A 21,445-nucleotide genomic window follows, 5' to 3' on the forward strand; every position below is an offset into this window, starting at 1 on the left:
GAGATATCGGGACGTAGGTCGGGGTGCCTTGTAAGGATCCGACGGCGAGTGAGTAACCCCCCTCTACCATCAGTCCTAATAGCCAACGTGCAATCATTGGATTACAAAATGGATGAGCTCCAATCAAGACTATCCTACCAAAGGGACATTAAAAACTGTAATATCTTATGTTTCACCGAGTCGTGGCTGAACGACGACATGGATAGCATACAGCTGGCTGGGTGTTCGGTCTATTAGCAAGAAAGACAGCTGGTGTATGAAATCTAATATTAAGGAAGTATCTAGGTTGTGCTCGCTTGAGGTAGATTATTTCATGATAAGGTGTTAACCACACTATTTACCAAGAAAGTTTTCATCTATATTTTTCATAGCAGTCTATTTACCACCACGAACCAATGTCGGCACTTAGACAGCACTCAACGAGCTGTATAAGGCCATAAAGAAACAAGAAAATGTTCATCCAGAGGCGGCGCTCCTAGTGGCCGGGGACTTTAATGCAGGGAAACTTAAATCTGTTTTTACCAGCATGTTAAATGTGCAAGCAGAGGAAAGGAAACACTAGACTACCTTTACTCCACACAGAGACGCAAATTGGAGTACATACAGTGGTTCCTCCTTTAAAAGTTGCGCCATACCTTGCACACCTTGCGTGCTGCTGCAGCATTCTGTGGCACGTCAGTTAATTGTCAGACATTTTTTCCTGTTACTGCAAGTTATTGCTAGTTTGACCACCAGAGGGGATCTTTGAGAAGCATTTGATAGTATTCCGTATTGGCATTACCAGAGAATTTAAAACCTTTTTATAATAACATAGTATATGGGATTGATTTGAAGAAATTTGGCTTAATACATTTGTTCAATATTATGGTGTTTCTATTCAGAGAAAAACGAAAACCATTAGGATGGAATCGAAAATATGGCGCTGTACAACGTGATGGTCGGGAGTAGGATACAGGATTGGAGGATTCTAAATTGTTTGCCTTCATGAGACAACTTTGTTCCAATATTTCTGTAAATCAGTGATATTTATTCCCATAGAAATTCGCTATGGATCCATAACTAAATCAACATGAGTATTTTTTATCATTATTTTATTAACGAAATGTGTTTATTTGTTTATTAGGCTACTGTGCAGTCTACAATACATGGGAAAGTGCCTAATTCCTTACATAAGGGAGAGCAGGCCATGTGTCTGTACTACAGACTGCAGGGCACGCGGAAGACCGGTGTTATTTCATAGTTGTAATGTCTTCACTATTATTCTACAATGTAGAAAATAGTAAAAATAAAGAACTGGAATGAGTAGCTGTGTCCAACATTTTGACTGGGACTTGACTGGAACCACTTGATATGATTGGTCATATAAAAACCTCGGGACCCAAATGCGTAATGAGCGCTCTAACTCCCCCTTGTGGTGCTCTGGCGCAATGAAGTCGTGACGCTGGGTACCTCTAAGTCTAAGCTTGCAACGTTTAAAGGAAGAACCACAGTAGCTCTGCCTATCCCTCCATTTGGCAAATCTGACCATAACTCTATCCTCCGGATAGCTACAGGACTGTTTTGCTAGCACAGACTGAAATATGTTCCCGGGAATCTTCCGTTGGCATTGAGGAGTACACCACATCAGTCACTGGATTCATCAATAAGTGCAGTTTACATACACTCAATTAGTATTTGGTAGTATTGCCTTTAAATTGTTTAACTTGGGTCAAACGTTACGGGTAGCCTTCCACAAGCTTCCATCAATAAGTTGGGTGAATTTTGGCCAATTCCTCCTGACAGAGCTGGTGTAACCGAGTCAGGTTTGTAGGCCTCCTTGCTCGCACACACTTTTCCAGTTCTGCCCACACATTTTCTATAGGATTGAGGTCAGGGCTTTGTAATGGCCACTCCAATACCTTGACGTTGTTGTCCTTAAGCCATTTTGCCACAACTTTGGAAGTATGCTTGGGGTCATTGTCCATTTGGAAGACCCACTTGCGAACCATCTTTAACTTCCTGACTGATGTCTTGAGATGTTGCTTCAATATATGCACATAGCTTTCCTACCTCATAATGCCATCTATTTTGTGAAGTGCACCAGTCCCTCCAGCAGCAAAGCAGCCCCACAACATGATGTTGCCAACCCCGTACTTCATGGTTGGGATGGTAATCTTCGGCTTGCAAGCCTCGCCCTTTTTCCTCCAAACATAACGATGGTCATTATGGCAAACAGTTATATTTTTGTTTCATCAGACCAGAGGACATTTCTCCAAAAAGTATGATCTTTGACCCCATGTGCAGTTACAAACCATAGTCTGGCTTTTTTATGGCGGTTTTGGAGCAGTGGCTTCTTCCTTGCTGAGAGCCCTTTCAGATTATGTCGATATAGGACTCGTTTTACTGTGGATATAGATACTTTTGTACCTGTTTCCTCCAGCATCTTCACAAGGTCCTTTGCTGTTGTTCGGGGATTGATTTGCACTTCGCATCAAAGTACATTCATCTCTAGGAGACAGAACGCGTCTCCTTCCTGAGCGGTATGACGGCTGCATGGTCCCATGGTGTTTATACGTGCGTACTATTGTTTGTACAGATGAACATGGTACCTTCAGGCGTTTGGAAATTGCTCCCAAGGATGAACCAGACTTGTGGAGGTAATTTTTGTTTGTTTTTTGTGAGGTCTTGGCTGATTTATTTCAATTTTCCCATGATGTCAAGCAAAGAGGCACTGAGTTTGAAGGTAGGTCTTGAAATACAAGCACAGGTACACCTCCAATTGACTCAAATTATGTCAATTCGCCTTTCAGAAGCTTCTAAAGCCATGACATAATATTCTGGAATTTACCAAGCAGTTTAAAATATATATCTTTCATCTTAATGCAAGATAATATGCTCTGTTCTAAGTGTATGGTTAAAATTATTTAGCTGAAGGCAGGTTTGAGTTTAAAGTGGAGGTGAACTTTGAGTAACAGGGCCACCGTACCTGAGGGCCATCTGCTGCAGGGAGCTGCCACTAGGAAGTGACATCATGAGGTCAGAGATGGTCTGGAGGAGGCGGTGGAAGGTGTGTGGGAGGGGGTGGGCGGCCTCCCCGGCGATCACAATGTCAGACAGCGGGTGCTCACACACTCCAAGGTCCCTCTCCTGTGTGTACGAAGAAAACATAATTGAAAAGTGTATAAAAACACACATATTAAGGATGCAATGACTTCAGACATACATTGACTGAATATAGAAAATGTTTGTACATCAAATTAAAATGTTTATGTATCCATGTTTGTCTCATTGAGATAATCTAATTTGGAAGAGACCTGTTTCGCAAAAGACGACCCCCCCCCCCCCCATGTCCTGGATTCTTAATCAATCAAATGTATTTATAAAGCCCTTCTTACATCAGCTGATGTCACAAAGTGCTGTACAGAAACCCAGTCTAAAACCCCAAACAATGCAGGTGTAGAAGCACGGTGGTTAGGAAAAACTCCCTAGAAAGGCCAAAACCTAGGAAGAAACCTAGAGAGGAACCAGGCTATGAGGGGTGGCCAGTCCTCTTCTGGCTGTGCTGGGTGGAGATTATAACAGAACATGGCCAAGATGTTCAAATGTTTATAAATGACCAGCATGGTCAAATAATAATAATCAAACATCACCTGCTCCATCACAATTTCCTTGTTCCCATGGGCTTTATTTTCATCCTCCTCCTCTTCCTCGGGTTCAAATGGTGACGGGGTGAGGGAGGCGACAAAGTGCCACAGGATGTCGTGCAGCGAAGTGGTCTGGATCACGTTACACAGCAGCCAGTTGAATGCCTGAGGGGGAGATGGGTTAGACGGTGGCTCAGTCCTTTTCATTTTACAACAAAAACCTGAAAAGTATTAATTTATTGCATATAAAAGTAACAAAAACCAACGATGTATAACGTTGACAAAAGTTATTGGTTTGAAAATCACCAGATCACATTAGATTAAGGACAGAGAGGGGAGAGCGATACAATTTAGGAAAAAGGTACAGGGCTTTTCAAACCACTAACCTAACCTTAACTGAATCTTAACCTTAGTACTACTACTTCAGAAAAATAAACATTCTAATCAGTTTATCATCTCAGATATTGCCTACACTTTTGTCATTTCTAACACCTCAGAGGATGTTAGCCAATAGGCTAATCACATTAGCATTTTACATTACACAGCTAACTGTTTAATTGTGCTATACAACTGCAAATGCCAAGCTAGAGTAAGCATGATGCATTTTCCTATGGGAAATATTTTATGTACACCATCATGTGTACATTAAGAGTATCTTTGACAGACGTACCTCCATGGCGAAGACTCTGCAGGCAGACTTGCGGAGGGCATGCTTCATGGCCACCTCCAGACCCTCCAGGTCGTGGTGCTGGATGACGAAGGCCAGGACAGGCCACTGGAAGTTCCTCTCGCCCTTACTGAGGGATCCATGGGCCGAGATGAGACGGGACAGTTCCGGGGACGGGTGGCGCAACAGAGAGGAACCCACTTCTGGAGGGTAGGACAGTGTTACAATTAAGTGATAATGCCCAAGAAGCTGGTATTTGGAGGATATATTGGCATGGGGGTTGTTAGGCCCGAGATGAAGTCTTTGAGGGCATTATCACTTTTATACAACGGGTCACCAGAAAGTTGTGGAATAGACACCGGCTGGAATGCGGTTTTAACCAATCATCATTCAGGATTAGACCCACCAATTGTATAAATATGATATAAATAATAAAACAATAAATACGGTATTACAAATGTCATGATGATTGGTAACACTTAGTAATTTGCTGACATTTACAAATAATTAATCCTATGAAAACCAAAAAAAGAGTTACACTTCAATGTATTGATCATGTAATGACCATTACCATTATAATCATTTTGAAGTAAACACCAGGTACATGAGTTAATGGTGTAGTGTAGAATAACTTTTGTCTGCACCCAAAACCCTTAGTTTCAATGGACTATACTAGTAAATAGGATCACATTCCTCTGGTTTGGTGGTTCAGGGGAAGGTTAACCCACCTGCATCCCCACTGTGGACTCTGCGTCTGGGCACGGCTTTGACCCTGGCCGGGGAGGCCGAATGCTGCTTGTCGTACTCAGAGGCCACCACAGAGTAGGACCTCTGGAACACCGTCCGCTTGGACAAGTCACTGTCTGTGATTGGGCTGGTCTCTAGACTGCAAGAGATACATCTGTTTATGTCATACATGACACATAAATACAACACACACACACTCACACCACACTGGAACGAGTCTCTTTCACACACACACACTCACAGATATGACACACGCTACAACCACATACAACACACACATAATCACAGTCTGCTCATCTCTACTCTCAAAAAGAGTGTGTTACCTGGGGGGCATGGACTTCATGTTGCTCTCGGGCTCCTCGAACACGTTGGGGCAAGCGTCGGGGGTGACTGAGATGTAGGGCGCAGGGACAGATGTGGAGCGGAGGTACCTCATCTCGTCCTGGAACAGGTTGTCATCTGTGTACCCACCAAAGTTCTCTGTGTGTTGCCTGGAAGAGAGGAGACATGTTTACGTACATGTATCATATGTAGTTCAAAGATTTAGTGTTTAGGTTATGTGGATGCCACCTCCTAGCAAATAAATGTTAAGAATTCCATGATGGTTTTTACTGTGTAACATGTTCACAGGATATAGGTAAGATACTACACACACAAAATGTATGATCATCATCGCTTGAATTAAAGTGGCCACAGCGCTTCAAGTGTAATGCTGTCCCAAAGGGCATAAAACTAAAAGAGGAGGAGACTGTTTAGGTAGCACAAATAAAAGGAAATCACCTTTAATTTTTTCCCTCCCAGTCTCTCCAGTCCTTTTCATTTTGATCATCACAATAGATATCCATCATTTACCTGGCCAGCGTCTGCAGGTAGAGGCAGCCGATCTTGTTGGGCATCTCGTCCGAGACGCCCTCCTTGAGGCTGGGCAGTGTGGAGTGGAGCGGGCGAGGCGGGTGGTGGCACAGAAGGCTGGGCTCAGCAGCACTGCTTAAGGACAGCAGGAACAGGGCGTTGGCACGAATCACCTGGTGGGCCTCCATGGTGGGAAGCGCCCGCGGCGTCTTCACCTGCAGGGGCTTCTTCCTCGACTGCTTCACCTGGATGGGTAGGGAGGGTGGTTAGAGGTCACGGGTGGGTTAGAGGGGAAAGCAGGTAGCCTAGCGGTTAAGGGCATTGGGCCAGTTACCAAAAGGTTACTTAGCAAGGCACTTAACCTTAATTGCTCCTGTAAATCGCTCTGGATAAGAGCTTCTGCTAAATGAATAAAATGTAGAGTTAAAATGTGTGGTACTATTTGTAGGTAGAGGGCTGCGGGTCGCTAGAGAGATCATTGCGGCGCTGTCTGACTTTTTCATGCTTCTGTTGGAAGCGTGCGGTCAGATCAGACAACTTAAGGATAAAAATATTTGTTGTTGTCCCGCAGATTATTTGGAAACAGTAATATTTCTGCACTTTATGGGTTAGCTTACCTATTGTATTAAAAATAACATCTTTGTCACATTATTCACACACAATTCGCTGCTTCAAGTTAAGTAGCGTCGCCTATCCTAGTTGGGTGTGCGAGATCAAGAGCGCCTAGTATAGGTGTGGTCTCAATGAAATAGAGTAGGCTGCCTATACATGGGTGTCGAAGCACGGGGCAGTTATCTTTCCAAGGAAACATACCTCCTAAATATGATTAAGCTATAGTTTACTACATCGCCTAGAAATAAATATTGATCAATCATATTTGTAACCCGTTTCAGGAAACTAGGTGTATGTCGCGGGTCACTACTTCACAGGAGAACCGTTTGAACGTAAACTTTATTAAATAAATGTTTTTACCGAAATGCGTTTGCCAGAAATGCCTTCTCGAACATGAACTTTCATGTGCCTTAATAACAAATTTGCATGCCATCTGTAAATACGAACAAAATTGTTAAATTTTGAGCCTAGTTTTCTCCCAAAAAAAGTCAGCAACCTTCCCGCTAGCCATGATTGGTTGAGATAATGAGTGGGCTGGACATGCTGAGAGATGAGCATGCTTCTGTCTATTTGAGCTTGTCAGTATGTGTTGGTAATCCTGTCTACCGCTGCTTTTTAATGTATCGTGTATTAAAGTGCTCTCCACTTTTTGGAGGACTGAGTTTTGAAATCAGTGGAATTAGAGTATAATAGCTAAGGAGATGGAGAAAACACCTGTCTCCGGATTACATCTTCAAACTAAGGGCAACTATGGCATCCGACAGGAGACACATCCAACCATGAATGATGTATACGGGTAAGAGAGTCTAGCTAGCTACATTTTCAGATATTACGAATTCCTCATTTTGACAGAAAGGGCCATTGCTTGGCTCGGTATAGCCTAATGTTAGCTAGCTAACATTGAACCTGGTTGGTTAGCTACCTGCAGATTCATGCAGGGTAGTAACGTCATGAGTGGTGATTATGGTTGATTGTTTACCTAGCAAGTATGCTAACGTTAGCTGGCTGGCTCGCTAGCTGTTGTTAAGTATATAACCTTATTATTCGTACCTCAGAGCCATTTGCTGAGCTAGCTATAGCCTAGTGTTAGCTAGCTAACATTGAGCCTGGTTGGTTAGCTACCTGCTCTGATAAAGTAGGCTATAAAAAATTGCTCTCCAACTCAGCTCTCTTTTAAACTACATCTAGCCTATTCACTGATATAGCCCAGTAATACAATGGGCCACGTGAGAATCTCTGGTAATTAAACCTATTTCTTAGGTTATTTTTGCCCATTTTGAAATGTCCTATAGGGCAGAAAACTGCTGCGACCATGGCTGGTAAGTGAGCTGCATCGTTACATATGACTAAAATAACAGGGACTACGATTGGGTTCGGGACAAGTTCTTGCAGTAGCAGGTGGGAGTCGGACAGAAAGCCAGCGGGTGTCGGCGGGTGCGGTATGAAATGCTGCGGGTGCAGGCGGGATGAATAAATCAGTCCCGGGCAGACCTCTACTTGTAGGAATAATGCATTATGATGCAGTTATAATATATTGTAAGACTGTCACAAGCATGTTACCAAGGCTGTTTATGAAAGTACATGGTTGCGAAAGGTTATCCTCTGAACTGTGACTAATACAGTGAGAAATTAGTATATTGAGCATAATATGTTGTTAAATCCTGACTGTTAACTATCCAAGTATCCATGTTAAGTTTCCATTTGAACTTGAAGAATTTAATGTGTAAAGATACAGAACAAAACAACAATTGATTGAAGCATCGAGAAGTACAGTACCTTTTCCCTGGCTGCAGTCTGCTTCTCTCTTAGGTACTTCTCCCTGCAACGGTCACACACCAGGTACCAGGTGCTTCCTCCGATCCCGCCGTCTCCACAGTTTCCCGCCCAGCCCCCACAAAAGTGGCCAATGCTGTTATAGCCCTGGCCTCCCGCATAGCGACCACAGCCTGCCCAAAACAAATCAACAAATTAAGCTAAAATCCACCAACTTAAATAGAACATATTAATATACATTTATCTCTATGCTAAGATCATATTGAGTAGTGTTGCCATATTAGCAGAGATACAGTGCAAATGGTTCAATGGGGTTAGCCACCATCCGCCTCAGTATGAAGACATGTTCTGCTTTAAAGCGTTATTTTTCATTCACAAATGTAATAAACAAAATATAGCCTTTCATATGACTTAAGTGTGACTTTTATATGTGAGACGTTGGCTAACCTCTCACAGTGATATGGCATGTGTATTTCTAACAGTATGGATTAAAAGCAAACCCAACATTTTTGATCTTACCTGGGTGGGCCTGCCTCATGTGGTAGGTGACAGGGTAGGGGTGCGACTCCCCACACAGCTCACAGATGGTGTCCTTCTCTGGTCCCCCCATGGCCAGCTGGGCCATCTCCCCAAACAGGTTCCCCCTGGGGCGCACCTCCGCCTTATCTCTTTTCTTTTTCTCCTTCTTGGACTTCTTAGTGTCCTTCTCGTTCTCCTTTTTCTTCAGGATGGCGCTGGAGCCCGGGCTGGGGAAAATCATGTTTTGGGTGGCTGCCTTGATGGTTGCCATTGAGATGTCCTCCCAGAATGCAACGAGGTGCTGCAGGGTGAGCGGCAGGATGGACTTAGCCCTCATGGCAGGGTGAGAGGCCACCTCGAAGGAGACGTGCTCCCCCTTGCCATCCTCGCACTTTTCGGGCAGCGGAGGCTCTTTGAGCATTGACAGGACCTTGTTCTTGTTGATGCTGCCCATCTTGGAGATGTCTGGCCCGTGCGGGGATATGTTGAACATATTGAGGGCCGAGGATATCTCCAGTGAGTGGCGGTTCTTCAGCTTGCTTTCCTTCTCCTCTTGGCCGCCCTGGCCACCCAGCGAGCTGCGGATGGGCGCGTGCTCCTTGGTACGCTCTGGGTTGAACTTGAGGAACGAGGAACAGGCCATGGCGTCGTGGACGATACCCTCGTGCCAGAGGAACGCGGCGAAGACCGCCCGGGCACACTCTGCAACTGAGGGTGACATGGCCTGCTTGGCGGGCTCGGCGACCCTCGACGAGCTCTCGCCCTTGAAGAGCGGGCCCGACTTGTCCTTCTTGGGGCGCACGTGTCGGCTGGAGGTCTTGCGGCTTACTTTGGGCGACAAGCGGCTGCTCTCCAGCTCCTCTTTCACGGGTGCCTTGCCGATGCTGAAGTGCACCTTTGAGGAGCCCTCTTCTGCATTGCTCACTTCCACGTTTTCGTTGTTTCCGTCATCATCATTGGAAAGAAGAGCACTAGACGTACACACCTCCACCACCTCGCTGTGGAGGTTCTCCTGGGTCACATGGGGCGACGGGGTGCGGTTCTCCGCGTTCCTATCTCCTCCTTTGCTGCTCCCGTCCTTGGGTGGTAGTTTGGGTTTGGGAGAGGTGGACCTTCCCCTTAGGGGCTCCGAGGTCAGAGGGACCTTCTTCTTCCTCAGGGTGTCCGGGTCCAGGGTGTACGAGTCCGACTTGGACCTTTCTCTGGGCGGGTCCAGCCGAGCCTTGGAGGGGCTGACATTGGGAGGGAGGTTCTGGTCATGGGGTTGGTTCTTGTCTGGTGGCATGTTCTTGTCAATTGGTTGGTTCTTGTCTTGTGGCATATTCTTGTCAATTGGTTGGTTCTTGTCCTGAGCAAAGTTCTTGTCGTGCTGGGTGGAGGAGGAGCGGGGTGAGGAGGTGCTGGAGGGGCTAGACCTCCCCGAGGTGGAGGAAAGGCCCTTCTGTTTGGGCGAGGTGGAGCGGGAGCCAGGGTTAGGCGACTCGGCGCGCAGCCCGGAGGAGTTACGATCACGCCCGTCGGCCTTCAGTGCCTGCAGGGTGTTGTGGTTGGGCGAGTGGGAGCGGCTATGGGAGTCCGACCGCAGCTTGGCAGTGTCCGACCGCAGGATCAGTGCCTCGCTGGCCGGCGGATCTTTGCTTTTGGACTGTTCCGAGGCGCGACCGCCGCGCCCCTCTTGTTTTGGAGAGCGACTTTCCAGTCGTTGTTTGGTGGCCGGGGACATGGGGCGCGCCCCTAAGTTACCTAGTAGCCAGCCACAACATAGAAACAGTTATACTACAATTAAGAGGATTACTGTAAAAGGCAGCACATCTGAGTACAATACTCAACATCTAAGGGTCAAAACAAAATGGATTATGAAAGGGAAGAACAATGGGGGGGGGGGGGGGAGAAACAACAGTAGAAGATGTACATTTTTTTTAACATGTTAAAACATAAATGAAATCATTATTTTTGAGTCAATAAGAAACCTCTTTCTTAGACTGTGGAAAGTTGTGGACCAATACATGTTAGTAAAGTGACAGCATTAGAGCAGAGGACATAGATCATTCTAGAAGAGCCTTCAATGGACTTGACATAGATTAATATACTTTGGAAAAGTTACTATCTATGCATGTCTGAAGGCCACTTACACAGACAGGGGTAGCTAATGGATCATGGTGCAACTGATGAGAAGCCCATGCAGCCCAGCACTGTGCCCTAGAATAGGTAATGTAAACTCAGCAAAAAAAGAAACGTCCCATTTAAGACCCTGTCTTGCAAAGATAATTAGTAAAAATCCAAATAACTTCACAGATCTTCATTGTAAAGGGTTTATACACTTGTTCAATGAACATAAAAAAAATTATGAACATGCACCTGTGGAACGATCATTAAGACACTAACAGCTTACAGACAGTAGGCAATTAAGGTCACAGTTATGAAAACCTAGGACACTAAAGAGGCAGTTTCTACTGACTCTGAAAAACACAAAAAGAGAGCTGCCCAGGGTCCCTGCTCATCTGCGTGAACGTACCTTAGGCATGCTGCAAGGAAGCATGAGGACAGCAGATGTGGCCAGGGCAATAAATTGCAATGTCCGTACTGTGAGACGCCTAAGACAGCGCTACAGGGAGACAGGACGGACAGCTGATCGTCCTCACAGTGGCAGACCACGTGTAACAACACCTGCACAGGATCGGTACATCCGAACATCACATCTGCGGGACAGGTACAGGATGGCAAAAACAACTGCCCGAGTTACACAAGGAACGCACAATCCCTCCATCAGTGCTCAGACTGCCAGCAATAGGCTGAAAGGCTGAACAGAGCTTGTAGTCCTGTTGTAAGGCAGGTTGGTTTGAGGTGGAGGGTCTGTCATGGTCTGGGGGAGAATCACAGCATCATGGGACTGAGCTTGTTGTCATTGCAGGCAATCTCAACGCGGTGCATTACAGGGAAGACATCCTCCTCCCTCATGTGGTACCCTTCCTGCAGGCTCATCCTGACATGACCCTCCAGCATGACAATGCCACCAGCCATACTGCTTTCCTGCAAGACAGGAAGGTCAGTGTTCTGCCATGGCCAGCGAAGAGCCCGGATATCAATCCCATTGAGCATGTCTGGGTCCTGTTGGATCGGAGGGTGAGGGCTAGGGCCATTCCCCCCAGAAATGTCCGGTAACTTGCAGGTGCCTTGGTGGAAGAGTGGGCTAACTTCTCACAGCAAGAACTGGCAAATCTGATGCAGTTCATGAGGAGGAGATGCATTGCAGTACTTAATGCAGCTGGTGGCCACACCAGATACTGACTGTTACTTTTGACCCCCCCCTTTGTTCAGCGACACATTATTCAATTTCTGTTAGTCACATGTCTGTGGAACTTGTTCAGTATATGTCTCGGTTGTTGAATCTTATGTTCATACAGATATTTACACATGTTAAGTTTGCTGAAAATAAACGCACTTGACAGTGAGAGGACGTTTCTTTTTTTGCTGAGTTTATTATTGGTCTTTAGAATGGATCCTGTCTAGGGACATTATTCCCACCCCTAACCTCTATGTGAATAAGCATCTCACCTATTCCTTCTGATCATTGTAACTAGTGTTCAGTTCAGAACAAATGACCTATTTACTTGTGTTTTACTCCTGATAATCCTATTTATCCTGTTGTTCAGCATTAACGGACTCTGTAACGGATTCCCACATTTCAGTCTGAAGGAGGCATGCATTTTGTATGTTACCCACCCTTTTGCCTGAGAGCAAGAGATGAGAGTGCAGAACCATGCCCAGCCGCGGACGCACTGCTTTTGTGCACGCGCTCGTGAGAAGCAAGGCTGCGTGATGAAGAACCATCTACAGCGGAAAACAGTGGTCGGTAAGCAAAACACAGGGAATGAATGCAGGGACACCCTCACAGAGAAAAGAAGCGCAGCATGTACAGGTAAGTAGAGAGCACAGGTAAGGAAACACACCACACAGAGAAAGAGAAGGAGTGAGAGAAAGGAGGGAGGTGGAGTGATGGAGGATGGCCATTGAGAGTGTAAAAAATATGGAGAGTCAGACCAACAGACATATGGAGAGCAGACAGCTATACGAGAACAGAGTAAGAGGGTAGAGGCTAGTAAGAGATGCATGAACTAGGGCTGGGAAACATGAGTTTGAGCCAGGGGCTGAGAAAATGGAGTGAACGGAAACTAATTGATACATGTTATACTTTATTGAAACCTAATAGTTGGGAGCATATCCACTGACCTGACCATGAGATTGTCTCTGATTTACACACCACAGGTGCTGTGAGTTAATGTTAGTCATATTGACACATTCTCAAGGCATTTAGTTTAGTGCATCTGCCCAGGACCTTTATAGAGATTCAGAAATGTAAAGAATGATAGCATGTAGTAAACTAATACAGTAATAAGTACACTAAATGATGCTTCCTAAATTCATATGATGAATTACACTAAGGTAGTCTACATTTGCAATGGGAGCACTAAGCAGGAATGGGAACTGCAGAGCTGGTGTTTAAAAGTAGAATCAGTGATACGCGTCTACCAAGAGGAGCAGGGTGACTCCTGACACAAACAAAGACGAAGGCAGAGGCTGCACTCGTCAACATTTGTCGTCAGGCACCTATTAAATTGCAGGAGATAGAAGCAAACCTATGTACAAATGCGCAAATGCAAGTATCTGTATGAGTGACGTCAAATGCAGCCTTTTGCCTCACTCTCTTGACAATATCTCTGGGCAGACTGCTGCTCGTGATCACGTCATATCGCTGAGTCTCTGTTTAAATCAGGGATGAAGATGGAGAAATAACACTGATATATAAACAAAAAGCAAGCAGCTACATTACTAGGCAAGGTATTGTAAGCAGCAGTCAGAACTTAACAGAAATGTTAGGTTGTCTTCGGTCCCACCTATCCCCCAAAAAACAGAAATAAGCAAAACAAATACGCAAGTAAAAAAAATCACAAACAAAAGAGTGATAAGCTAAGGAGGAATTAAGATGGGACCAGGGAGCACCTGGGCAAGCAAGCGTCGACACTGTCATACAGACGGACCGACTTACTCGGAAGCTGTGGCTGCGGCTGAGACACTTGGGACCTGGGGCATTGTCCAAACACAAATGGGCTGTGGACAAGGGAGGAGGAGGGAGGTTGGGCGGCTTGCTCAAATACGGAGGAAGAGGAGGGAGGAGCGGCTGGAGGGAGGAAGGGCCCAGACTGAATGGCACTATTCAGTATGGCAGTCAACCTTTGGTCACCTGCAAATAACGGAAGAGAAGGGGAAGGGGGGACTACAGCTTAGCTTACACTATGGTCTTATAGGATTCCAAAAGGTGGGGTATAAATCAATCAATGAATCCATTAAACAGTAACCATTAAAATGTCCATTGATTTATCAATCATCTCCCACACAGGTAATGCTGGAGAGGTGGAAGGGGGTGGGGGTGTGTAGGGGGGTGAGGTGGGAGTTTCTGGATAGGAGGGGAGAAGGGGGTAAACTAAAGTGACATGGGGTAATGGGTGATGTCACAGGGTGGGGTTTTGGGACAGTAATGGCGATTGGCCGGGCCGGAGTTGTGTCACTTGGGACAAAGTGTGGAACCCAAACAGGGAAAATAACACTGTTCGTACTATATGTGCTGTAGTATCTCTAAGGTAGAGTGCATCTGCTTTCTACCCAACAACATAGAAAACTCCTCTCCTTCAGTCATTTCCATATGGAAGAAGAGCATTATCTACATTTCCCTGAAAGATTTTAGGAGAAAAGTTCAGTGACTCAGTTTTGACTAATTCCAGGGAAAATCAAGTATCAAGTATACATAGGTCCATAGAGAGAGATCGTTTGCAAAACTTAAAATGGTACCAAGTAAATGGTAAGCAAGTTTTGAAAGTCCCCTTTATTCAGACCTATTCTACTGATTAATGTACCTTACATTAACCAGCTAAGAAGAAAACCTGAGATAAAATTGGATGAATTTTGGAGAGGAAAGTAGTCCAATGAGCCAGTAGGAAGCTGTGGGGGTTGATTCCGATTTGGCAGGACACCCCTTCACTTTGGGGGGGAACATGTGAACACTGGTGTTGGGAAGATATTCCAGGTCCCAACCTGACCTGGCAGAAGCACACTAACTGGCCCATGCACACTGACTGAGACACATTATGACTAACATAGCAGTAATGTTAGGTATGACATACACACACGCCGTGAAACAATGAGACATGCAGAACAAAAAAAATGGACAGTTAGTGTTTATTGACAGCCCCTGTGGCCTTGGAGGGTCAACTTGATCCAGTATGGGGAAAGAGTGGCGTTGTGGACACTACCCCGCATTCTCATGCTTTTGAGTGCATCACTAACTGATACAATCTGTTTCCACTAGTATTGTTACATTACCCAAAAATGCTCGCCAGAAGATTTAGGACTCATCCTGACCAGCTAACGAAATTGAAGGGGTTGTACAAAATGATACCACCCTAGATATTGTGCTGTCTTAGCATATTGCATCCTTATTGGCCATATGCTATTGAGGGCCTGTGGAAATGTAGGGGTTCATGAGGAAAGCATCTCTCTTACGTGGCTTGTAATGTGACGCAACGTCAAGCTAGCAATAAATGTGCCTTCATAAAGATACACCGTTATTAGTTATTTTATTCACGTATATACAAGTCTGATTACGCGACACTGTGTGAGAAGTGGACAAGAACGAGTGGATTTACCAACAGAGTTCAGCTCACCGGGTTGAAAAGTTTTGGGAATAAAATCGAGGAGGCTAATGAGCAGCCACCAGCAGCAGTGGATGAAGGAAGCAGCCAGTCACTCGTGGAAGGTGCAGCGGGAAGGTTACAGATACTTGCGAATGAAGGCCTAAGTGCTACATTAAGCATACGGAGCCGTTTGATTTTTCTAAACCGCAGGAATGGACGGATTAGGAGGTTCGAGCTCTTTTGTCAGGCGTGTAATCTTCACACATCTACCGGGGAGAACCAGGTAAACACTCATGTACTGTATGGGCGATGAAGCAGATGACGTTTTGGAGGTGTCTAAACCTAAACAAACTCGAGCAACAACAAAGTAAGAGTTGGATTTCAAGCAGTCTTTATTGTGAAAAAGAACATGATCTATGAGAAAGCCCGCATTTACTTGCGGAGAGGATAAAAAGAAAGTGGATTCTTTTGTCACAGCCTTATATATGCCCTAGCAGAGCATTGGAACTCTGGACTTTTGCATGATAAGCCAATTAGAGACAGGCTATCTGTTGGATTAGCAGACATGCGCCTGTCAGAACGGATGCAGCAAAGTCACCTGCAAGGTGACATAGTACCAACAAAAGAGGCATGCTCAGTGGATTGAGTTATGCAAAAAGGCAGCCAGTATTAGTGGAAACAAATATTCCAGCGTGAGAAAGCTAGCCACGGTAATGCTAATGACAAATAGCAGTCAGAGTGTCGAAACCGTGGCAAAAGCCCTGCACAGTGTGCAGCTAATGAAGTCGTGTGTGACCCTGTAAACAAGGTTCAAAAGGAGGATGATAGCATTATCCTAGGAACAATAACAGCAGGAGGCGACCCATGGATGATTCAAGTGATGGACAGAAATGTGAAATTCAAAATAGACACTGGTGCCGATGTGACTTTTATCCCAGACAATGTGCTCAATCACATTTTTGCAAGAACCAGCAACCAGCTCTGCTAAAAAAACAACAACAAAACCTCTGCTAAGATAAGGAAGAGCATCACAAGTGTAGTTCTACAAAAGGGAGAAAAGGTGACACTGGAGGACGTGTAGGTCATCAGAGATCTACACACAGCGTTACTAGGAAGACCAGCTATCACACAACGCTTGAGCTAGTTGATCGACTTGACAGCACTGATTGACAGACACTGAAAGAAAGCTTTCCAAAGCTGGTTTTGGCACAGTACAACACCTATATACCATCAAGCTGAAATCCTGCACAGAGCCCTACTCACTCTATGATGGATTCCTATGACATTGCTACCAAAGGTCGAGAAAGAGCTAGAGAGCAGGCAAGGGTTCAAGGTTGTCACCAGAGTGGAGGAGCCCACGGACTGGTGCGCCGGCATGGTGGTTGTCCCAAGAAGAACAGAGACGTGCGGACATGCATCGATTTCACTTGTCTCAGCGAGTCAGTGTTTAGAGAAAAATATACTTCCCACTGTCGAACAGACCCTTGGCTCACTAGCCGGGGCGAAGATCTTCAGCAAGCTTGATGCGAACATGTGCTTCTTGCAGATCCCGCTAGCGGAGGAGTCAGTTATGCTAACAACCTTCATCACGCCTTTCACAACTTAACACTTCCAGGACAGAATGGTGACAGAGGTCACTGAAGGGCTGGAAAGTGTAGTCTGTCACATGGATAACGTGTTAATCTGGGGCCAAACACATGAGGAGCATGATGCAAGACTTCATGCCACATTTCAGATGATGGAAAAGGTCGGTTTAACTCTGAACATGGACAAATGTGACCTGTCAAAGCAGGAAGTGAAGTTCCTGAGCCACATTATCTCGGACAAAGGAGTACAGCCCGACCGACAAAGACAGAGGCTGTCAAGGAGATGAGTTTCCCGAGGTATGGTGAACCAGCTAGGAAAGTTCATCCCTCAGCTGAAAAGGACAAACCTCTCAGAAACCTACTCTCAAAGAAAAACTGGTACCGAGGGGCCAACTAAGCCAGAGCCTTCAAAAAGCTGAAGGAGGAGCTGACATCCACACCCCTGTACGACACAAACAAAGAGATGTCTAAGCCGATACGTCTTCATATGGACTAGGAGTGCTGCTGTAGAAGAATAGCAAGGAATGGAGACCAGCTTTCTACGCTTCCCGGTCTCTCTCAAGGACCAAGCAGAGATGCACTTAAGTAGAAAAAAAAACACTGGGGCTGACATGGGCATATGGAAGATTCAGAGACTATCATTGGTCAACACTTTCAGCTGGAAACTGATCACAAACCTCTCCTGAGCCTTATGGGGAACCAACCCTTGGACACCCCCAAAAATCCAGCGCTTCAGAATGAGACTTATTAAAAACTCCTACATGATTGCTCATGTCCCTGGAAAGAGTCTGTGGACTGCAGACTCGCTGTCACATGCACCAGTCAAAAAAACTGCTGCAGAAAAGGAGCTCATGGAGAGCACAACTATCTATGTGGCCGCCATCATGGAACAGCTTCCAGCGAGTGTTTCCTACATGCACAATCTGAGAGAACAACTTATAGCAGACAGTGTGTGCTCAAAAGTCATGACAATGTGTCAGGAAGGATGCTAAGGACCACTGAAACTATACTGGGCAGAACGTGCTTTTCTCACAGTGCACAACTGTTGAAAGGAACGAGACTTGTCATTCCATCAGCCTTACAAAATTATGTCCTCACCAAGCTGCACGAGGGTCATCAAGGTGTGGTCAGGTGTGGCCTCAGCCAGCAACTGAACAAACTTGTGCTTAATTGCAGGACATGCATCAAAGAGCGCACAAACCACACAGAACCACTCATACCATCACAACTTCCAGAGAGAGACCCTGGTAAAGACTGGGAGCTGACTTGTTCACTCTGAAAAGCGCCAACTACCAGCTAGTAGTGGACTACTTCTTAAGGTACAGTGCCTTGCAAAAGTATTCACCCCCTTGGCATTTTTCCTATTTTGTTGCATTACAATCTGTAATTTAAATTTATTTTTATTTGGATTTCATGTACTGGACACACAAAATAGTCCAAATTGGTGAAGTGAAATTTTAAAAAATGACATGGTGTGTGCATATGTATTCACCCCCGTTACTACGAAGCCCCTAAATAAGATCTGGTGCAACCAATTACCTTCAGAAGTCACATAATTAGTTAAATAAAGTCCACCTGTGTGCAATCCAAGCGTCAAATGATATACATATATATATATATATATATATATATATATATATATATATATATATATATATATATATATATATATATATATATATATATATATATATATATATATATATATATATATATATATATATATATATATACATACATACAGGCCCCAGAGTCTGCAACACCTCTAAGCAAGGGGCATCACCAAGCACACGGCACCATGAAGGCCAAGGAGCTCTCCAAACAGGTCAGGGACAAAGTTGTGGATTAGTACAGATCAGCGTTGGGTTATAAAAAAATATCCAAAACTTTGAACATCCCACGGAGCACCATTAAATCCATTGTTAAAAAATGGAAAGAATATGACACCACAACAAACCTGCCAAGAGAGGGCCGCCCACCAAAACTCATGGACCAGGCAAGGAGGGCATTAATCAGAGAAGCAACAAAGAGGCCAACGTTAACCCTGAAGGAGCTGCAAAGCTTCTCAGCGGAGATTGGAGTATCTGTCCATAGGACCACTTTAAGCCGTACACTCCAGAGAGCTGGGCTTTACAGAAGAGTGGCCAGTATGCCAATATAGTATGCTTATTGGTCATAGTATGGATATAGGAAGTAAGCCAAAAGTTCCCGGATGTCGTACTAAATTAGCCAAAATACAAAGTATGCATGCAGTGGACACTTTTCTGTGCTTTTAGGGCCCGGCTTCACAACATTTTTAGATTTAAAGAAAATGGCGGAAAATATGCAGCCGAACTCCGACGAAAGCGGATACAAATTCATTGCTTTAACTAATTATGAAAACATTTAAGAAAATGTTGAGCAAAGTAATAAAGTATTGACTTTTCAAATAAGTTAATTTGCACGTTATGTTGTCTGACAATTTGTTAGCTACGTTATCCTTACGAACCGCATAGTATTACAGCAGTGGGTACTGATATGTTAGCTAGCTACCTAATGTTAGTTGGCTACTAATACAAACTTGCCAGGCAGTATTATTAAGTATCTGCTATCTAACTATCCAACATGTACGGACTTCATTATTCACATCATTCTTAGCTAAGTGGATTAGTCGTTGTGCGATTCAATGGACATTGTTCATTCTGACTATCTACCGCGATTTCAGAGCACTTTCGCGCAGAACTGATGAATTTACGAATGCTCAACCCCCGTTGAATATGGCCAGTGTCAGTAAACATTGGCAAAAAAATAATTAAAATACAGTTACGACGCTCTAGATAACATGGAAACAGCCTAACCAGCTCTGCTAAAGCGAGTAAAATGGTCAGAGTGAGGTGTTCTCTGTCTCATTTGTGTCTGGAAGTAGCTAGCCCAGTTAGCTAGGGCGCTCGACTGCCGTTGAACGCTCGGATCAACCCTACTCCTCTGTCAGTGTCCAATGTGCACTCTGAAAGCTCCGAATTTATCAACGGACAATCTGACAATGCTCTGTATTTATGACTGCCCAGAGCGCACTCTGGCACTCCAGATTGAATTTATGAACACAACCGAAATCATAAAATGTTTAGCATTTGATATGCTAACAAGCTAGCAAGAGGTTGCATAGCAACAGCATCAACTTCCAGTAGATAGGCGAAGCTATAGTACGCTCAACTGAAACGGTACCGTTTGTTTACAGTATACTAAAATTAACTAATAGTATGTAGTATATACTCATTAAGTACAGTTGAAGTCTGAGGTTTACATACACCTTAGCCAAATACATTTAAACTCAGTTTTTCACAATTCCTGACATTTAATCCTAGTAAAAATTCCCTGTTTTAGGTCAGTTAGGATCACCACTTTATTTTAAGAATGTGAAATGTCAGAAAAATAGAAGATAAATCATTCTATTTCAGCTTTTATTTATTTCATCACATTCCCAGTGGGTCAGAAGTTTACATACACACATACACTTGTTGTCCTTAAGCCATTTTGCCACAACTTTGGAAGTTTGCTTGGGGTCATTGTCCATTTGGAAGACCCATTTTACGACCAAGCTTTAACTTCCTGACTGATGTCTTCAGATGTTGCTTCAATATGCACATTCCTACTTTCCTACCTCATAATGCCATCTATTTTGTGAAGTGCACCAGTCCCTCCAGTCCCTCCAGCAGTCCCTCCAGCAGCAGCCCCACAACATTATGCTGCCAACCCCGTGCTTCATGGTTGGGATGGTGTTGTTCGGCTTGCAAGCCTCCCCCTTTTTCCTCCAAACGATAAAGATAGACATTATGGCCAAACAGTTCTATTTTTGTGTCATCAGACCAGAAGACATTTCTCCAAAAAGTCCCCATGTGCCGTTGCAAACCGTAGTCTGGAATTTTTATGGCGGTTTTGGAGCAGTGGCTTCTTCCTTGCTGAGCGGCCTTTCAGGTTATGTCGATATAGGACTCGTTTTACTGTGGATATAGATACTTTTGTACCCGTTTCCTCCAGCATCTTCACAAGGTCCTTTGCTGTTGTTCTGGGATTGATTTGCACTTCTCGCACCAAAGTACGTTCATCTTTAGGAGACAGAACGCGTCTCCTTCCTGAGCGGTATGACGGCTGCGTGGGCCCATGGTGTTTATACAGATGAACGTGGTACGTTCAGGTGTTTGGAAATTGCTCCCAAGGACGAACCAGACTTGTGGAGTTCTACAATTGTTTTTCTGAGGTCTTGGCTGATTTCTTTTGATTTTCCCACGATGTCAAGCAAAGAGGCACTGAGTTTGAAGGTAGTCCTTGAAATACATCCACAGGTACACCTCCAATTGACAAATGATGTTTGTTAATTATCAGAAGCTTCTAAAGCCA

General features: G+C 44.6%; 1 protein-coding gene across 26 annotated transcripts in view; it reads right to left on the bottom strand.

Moving 5' to 3' along the window:
* The window catches only part of LOC129821430 (E3 ubiquitin-protein ligase MYCBP2), a 294,275-nt gene that overhangs the window by 43,036 nt on the left and 229,794 nt on the right, over positions 1–21,445 (bottom strand). For 20 of the 26 annotated variants that reach the window (XM_055879088.1, XM_055879085.1, XM_055879096.1 and 17 more), the window contains 10 exons: positions 13,841–14,035; positions 12,517–12,624; positions 8,794–10,536; positions 8,278–8,447; positions 5,890–6,134; positions 5,361–5,528; positions 5,019–5,176; positions 4,294–4,493; positions 3,630–3,788; positions 2,966–3,126 (listed from right to left, as the gene is read on the bottom strand). In XM_055879088.1, the coding sequence (XP_055735063.1) occupies positions 2,966–3,126; positions 3,630–3,788; positions 4,294–4,493; positions 5,019–5,176; positions 5,361–5,528; positions 5,890–6,134; positions 8,278–8,447; positions 8,794–10,536; positions 12,517–12,624; positions 13,841–14,035 (3,307 nt within the window). The remainder of the gene's footprint in view (positions 1–2,965; positions 3,127–3,629; positions 3,789–4,293; positions 4,494–5,018; positions 5,177–5,360; positions 5,529–5,889; positions 6,135–8,277; positions 8,448–8,793; positions 10,537–12,516; positions 12,625–13,840; positions 14,036–21,445) is intronic. The other 6 variants (XM_055879095.1, XM_055879080.1, XM_055879073.1 and 3 more) reach the window with 4 other exon arrangements.

The sequence above is a fragment of the Salvelinus fontinalis genome, chromosome 23, assembly GCF_029448725.1.
Source record: "Salvelinus fontinalis isolate EN_2023a chromosome 23, ASM2944872v1, whole genome shotgun sequence".
Taxonomy (NCBI): Eukaryota; Metazoa; Chordata; class Actinopteri; order Salmoniformes; family Salmonidae; genus Salvelinus; species Salvelinus fontinalis.